The sequence below is a fragment of the Agrilus planipennis genome, unplaced genomic scaffold (assembly GCF_000699045.2).
Source record: "Agrilus planipennis isolate EAB-ADULT unplaced genomic scaffold, Apla_2.0 scaffold337, whole genome shotgun sequence".
NCBI lineage: Eukaryota > Metazoa > Arthropoda > Insecta > Coleoptera > Buprestidae > Agrilus > Agrilus planipennis.
Window position 1 is genome coordinate 198,647 of NW_020442013.1, and position 5,877 is coordinate 204,523.

General features: G+C 34.0%; 1 protein-coding gene across 1 annotated transcript in view; it reads right to left on the minus strand.

Moving 5' to 3' along the window:
• Nucleotides 1-4,341: 4,341 nt before the first annotated feature.
• LOC112906231 (guanine nucleotide-binding protein alpha-1 subunit-like) overlaps nt 4,342-5,877 on the minus strand; it is a gene marked incomplete at its 5' end in the record, with an annotated part of 8,541 nt that continues 7,005 nt past the window's right edge. The window contains one exon of the mRNA XM_025980043.1: nt 4,342-5,413. Within this exon, the coding sequence (XP_025835828.1) occupies nt 5,143-5,413 (271 nt within the window). The remainder of the gene's footprint in view (nt 5,414-5,877) is intronic.

Genomic DNA, 5,877 nt, shown 5'->3' on the forward strand with positions numbered 1-5,877 from the left:
TGGGTAGAAAAGGTTAGAAATGAAGAGGTATTGGAAAGAATAGGAGAACAGAGGACTCTATGGAAGTCAATAAAAAATAGGCGAGATAGGTTGGTAGGACACCTTCTCAGGTATGAAGGTTTAGTCAGAGACATATTAGAGGCAGAAACAGGAGTTAGGAGGGGTAGAGGTAGACCTAGGTTAGATTACTGTTCGCAAACAGTTAAGGATGTGGGCTGTTCTAGTTTTAGGAAAATGCGAAGTTTAGCTCAGGGTAGGAAAGAGGGGAGGTGCGTGTCCAACCAGTCTTAGGACTGACGACCTTATGATGATGATGATGATTATTAAGTTATATGAAGTGAAACTTCTGTAACTATTAACGCAAGGATATTAACGTTTCACTTTGAATTTCTTAGTTCGTGAACGCTGTAGGTATATCGACCATTTCCCAGTGAAACATTAAAGAGGGTGTATACAGCGGCAAGGATAAACGATTGACGATAAAATTTAACAGAAAATGTAATACAACAATCTTGTATTGTACGCAAAGTACGTGTTACTGTAAATTTTTGGCCTTGACCTATTTTATGCATCGAGTAAAACCATAAAATTAAAATAAGGTCGTGTTGGGTGATAATATGAGCTGATACATACAGTGGGGTAAAAATCGCCAAAATCAAAAACAGCGTGAGAACGAGCAAAGCTAAATTGAAAGGGACCGTATTGATTTTACTTTATCAGATACTTGTAACTGTTCTGTTCATAATCGTTCTCTATATTTGTTATCGAAAATCTCTATTCTATTTTGGGAGTCAATATAATATAATAAATTAATGTCACTTGCAAATCTAATTTTTTGTTAAATTTATGAGTACTATTATTAGATGAATGCTATCTTTTCATTTAAAAATACATCCAAGACGATTTATTCATCATTACAGTTATTTTGCCTTTACTTTAGCTTTCGTCAATTAGTGGTGACTTGTGAGTCAATATAATCAATCAAAATACAATACATACCGTAGTTTCGTCTTCGTGCAAGACTTGATCATATTCAGACATAGCTACACAAAAAATAATTGCGGTAACGTCTTCGAAACAATGAATCCATTTTTTCCGTTCTGATCGCTGACCTCCAACATCAAACAATCTGTAAATAAATAATGGAAACGCTGTAGGTAGTTACGCAAAGTTATTTTTGGGAATAGCAAAGTAAATCAAAAAATCAAATATCAATTTGTTTTGATAATTATTTGAAAATGTAGGTTAATTTTCCTTTATTCATTTTCTTGGGGTTACATAGTGAAATCGAGCGTAGATATTCCAGTCTTTTCAAATGAAGTTTAACATTAGAAACAATTGCCTACTTTCTAACTATGGACTTGTTATGAAACAGATAATTAACGAAAAACGTTGGTTATTATTCAAAAATAAGTTGATGCCGTTGTTTCTCATTGTATAGGGTTGTTCGGAAAGTCATTTCGTTTTTTTTTGTGGAAATGAAAGACAGTTTTCGTATAATAAACAAATACTTTATTAAATTATATATTGACCGTTCTGNTCGTCGAAGTGTTTCTGATTATAAAGTTAAATTAAAGCCTGCTGAATTACACAATGTATTTAGAGACTACATATTTTTATACTTTGATAATAATTTGAGCTGTAAGAGAAATTAAATTTACTTTTCATTGTAATAAAGTAAGTTTTCAAACTGCTTTTAGTTGCCTTATAATGAGCGTGGAGGCATTCAGGTAGCTTTGTGAAATATTTGTCAATAAAACGTTGTTTTCATTATTAAGAAATGTAATTTTAACAGTACCCAAATTTTAAAAAGCCTTAGCACTTTAATTTCAATTCATTTTTTTTTTTAATGGCAATAATAGTGAGATAAGATACGTATGATGGGGTGTATTAAAATTACATTCTTAATATTGATGTTGTTGCGTAGTACGAAGAGGCACTACGTAAATATGTAGAAAAATATTTTAAAGAAGAAAACAAGTATAAAAATATATAAATGCAAATATACCTGAAGATAGCAGTTAGTCTTAACATGACAAAAGGGAATGTTTCAACAACTAAACGAAACACTAGTCGCGTTTTATTGTTTGTTATTTGTCTCTGAAATTGCTAGACCAATTATTACGGATAACTTACGTAAAATGTTAACAATAAACTAATTTTTTGATACATTATTAGGATTTGAAGCTCTGCCTATGTACATGATAATGTATAGTTTAATATAAAGTACATTATTTATTACCTACCTAAAGGTCCATTTTCTCCTGACTATGATTATAAAAAGGCAGAAACAATATTTACTTTCAGGAGGCTGCTCACGTTATTCTCTATTTTAGTCGAAAATTTCGCCGTTATAGGCATTGTACGTGACATTTTTGAGCTAATTGTAGATAAGTTTTCAATATTAAAATGTTATAATATAACAAAAATTTTTAAAAGTCGGCTATTAACAACTGCAACAGCCCAAAAAAGGACGTATTATATAGACAACATAAACAAATAAAAACTTAATAATACGTACACAAATATTAACTTATTTTTGACACATAAATAAATATAATTCGCCTAATAAATGTTGTGCAGAATATTGTGCGGATAATAAACTTTATATTTTATACTTAAGTATGTACATTGGCATGATCAAAAAATAAACCAGAAAATCTTACCTATTTATGTATTTATATGGTAACGGTACTTCCTAAGGTTGATCTAACTTTCTACTATAGTACTTTTAGAAATGGTCAGTTTCTGGTAAAACGTGTAACCTATAACATTCCATGCCTTTGAACTTCCACTTTACGTGCATGACTTCGCAAAACCATTCGCCAAATACAATCGAGAGTTTTTTTAACGAATACTAACTGATTTTAATCGTTAATGCAACAGCAATACATAAATTTATCAATTATTTTAAATATTTGAGGGCTTCATACCATAATTTTATATTAATAATGTTTCAAATGTCCAATCTCTTGTACGAATAACTAAACAGTAACGAAAACGACGCTAATATGGCGACAATAATGCTAACATGGCGACAATGACGCTAATATGGCGACAATGTATACGCTACCGCCATATTAGTGTCCATTGTGATTTTTTTTGTTTACTCAATACCCTGTGTACTAGATTAAATACGTATCTATGTATTTAATACATTTAACGACTGCACTTTCAAGGAAAAGCTGAAAAATGAAACTACAGAATTTTTTGTATTCGCGTCATCTCCATAATGTTTCTAAGGATAAAGGAAAACTTCTGTCATTATTCAAATTTATTGCACTAATGCGGTGCTCTTTTCGAGTCAATAAAATAAGCAAGAATAATTATGTAAACAAGTGCTTGAAATGGAAGTGAAGCCTACAAAGTAAACAAACAGGAAGAACAGAAAAACGAATATAATTGGAAAAACAACGTCATCCTTTCATCAGTTCGTGAACATTTCTCCGAAAATCAATACGGAAAAGTAATAAGAATGAACCATGCATTTGCTATGGTAATCGAATCTTTCGGAACTTTCATTGAAGCAAAATAACCTTTCTAAATAACAGTTAGGATTCCTAAAAAATCTACTTGACTAAACATATTTTCAAAAGTTGCATGTAAGACTAAAAAAAGGCAAAGAGACTTTGTACTAAAAATAATATTGACATTAAAGGTGAGGAATTGGATTAATTATTTATCAACAGAATGGTATTTGATGAAAAAAAGTTGTGTGACAGACGCAAAACAAGACAGGTTAGGTTGGGTTGGGTTACTTTTGAATAGAGCTGGTTTTACGCTTCTTAACACTTTAAAAAGATATTCAGGAGCGTTTAGACTAATCGTGAAGGAGTAAGAATGTGGAATCTGAGAGAAAATTTCGGTTTTCATTTATTAAGAGTCTTTACACACATTTGCCAACATTTGACTTTCTTAAATTGAGAAATTCTCCAATCTCCGGTCTCCTTTCCGTTAGGGTAATTCGAAAAATTTTAGTATGACCGTTAGAAATTAGTAAACTCTCCTCTTAAATCGAATATGTCAAAACTGGATTACGCCTAGAGTAGGACTCTCCTGTCCATCACAGACGCGAAAAGAAATATGTATAGGTGTTTCATTCCCACCAGCCAGTAATGCGGGTAAGCGGGCAGCCCCTCTGGACTACGCCAGAGCGTAGGGCGGAAGACCCTCTTCAACCTCCTTCCAGCAATGGTAGGAATGGGTGGTGATTCGAGGGAGAAAGATGAGACGGACGAAATGAATACAGAAGAGAATGAAAGATTATAGATTATATGTGGAGTATTACTGCCCCAGCATTTGCCTAATTGATCCAAGGAAACCACAGAAAACCTTGGACCCAGACAGATTGACCGGGAATCGAACCGGCGTCCTCCGGAATGCTAAGCAATGGTCTAAACCTCTAGACCATGCCGCTCACAGGGGCGAATGACGATGTATCTAAAAGGGTTAAGCGTAAGGGAAGAGGACACACGACCATTCGTTCGCTTAGTCTAAATGCACCTTTACTTATATGATTTTTAAAAGATTTTGGCGTAAGCCAACACATTGTGTCAGTTCATTGGCGTAGAAGTATCGATTGCGGTTTTACCAGTTTCCTCATTCGATCCCCGTTATTACCCTCACCGATATTCGATTAAAAAGGAACACAAGTGCCATTCGCTCAAAAAACAATAAAACTAGCACATAACAATTTCAACACTTTCAAGTAGGAGAGAACGTGTATTTGTTTTTAATGTGTAGTTAGATATACTTATGTAGGTGGATGCGCGCGTGGAAATGTGTAAGTGTTTATGTTTAAACGCCAGTGTACGTACGGACGAGGTGTTCGCATAAAAGTGTTTTGTGTTATCGAGAATATTAAGTCGTCATAAGAACTCACGTTATTATTATTTTATTATTTATTATTATTGTTGATCAGTGTAGAAGCGTTAACAACGGTGATGGTCATAAGGTCATTGAAAATGTTGGAATTTCGGCGTGAGCCTTTCCTTTTCCTTTTACAAATTAGTATAAGTATTTATATTAACACCCGAGATGTATTTTTCCGAACTGCTATAATTTATCGTTTGAATGTCCGATCCGACAGTCAGTAGGTACATTATTCGAAGGATGTAATAATATGTATAGTGTAAAAACCGTTCAGTACAGTCCACAGTTGCGCAAGTTGTTGGCTATTATGACATCCGTTACTGCGTCGAACACAAACTGTATGTTGTGCGTGTCGGTTGCACAGGTCATGTGACAGTAGATCTCTTTTGTCGTCGATTTGTTTTTCGCCTCGAATTGCGCCTGGATGTACGCCGCTGCTTCGCCGTACTCTTGAGCCCCTAAATTGCAAGTAGATTTTCTTTTACACTTTCTAATGTCTAGGAAATCGGGGTTTCCCCATTCAAAATTTCCAAGGAAACACCTAAATTCTATGAATCTTTGTTATCATTAAAATTGTAATGAATTATGTAGGTGGGTAAGACCTCAGGCAATAAACTTTTATTGTTCAGGAAAAAGTAGTGGTTAGTAAGTTAGATGACGATACATTGGAGTAAGTACTACACACTATATGTCTGTAACATCTGCAGACACATTAAAGTGTATCTCGTCATAGTGTGAACCCCAGTTAACGAGTCCTCAGTGATTCAGAACAGTTATCGCGTTATTATGTCGGCTTTCGACGAAACAAACGTACCTATTCGTGACCTTCGCAAACAGCTGATATGTAGACAAGTCAATTGTACGTAACGATTACTAATAATCTGCAGTCGTTAGTGTTCGATTGGCATAGTATTACCCCAAAATACCAAAACTACTTAAATGTGGAAATGTCAAGCAAAAACCAACGTATTCATATGCAGAATATGCGGACATGGTGGTCACATA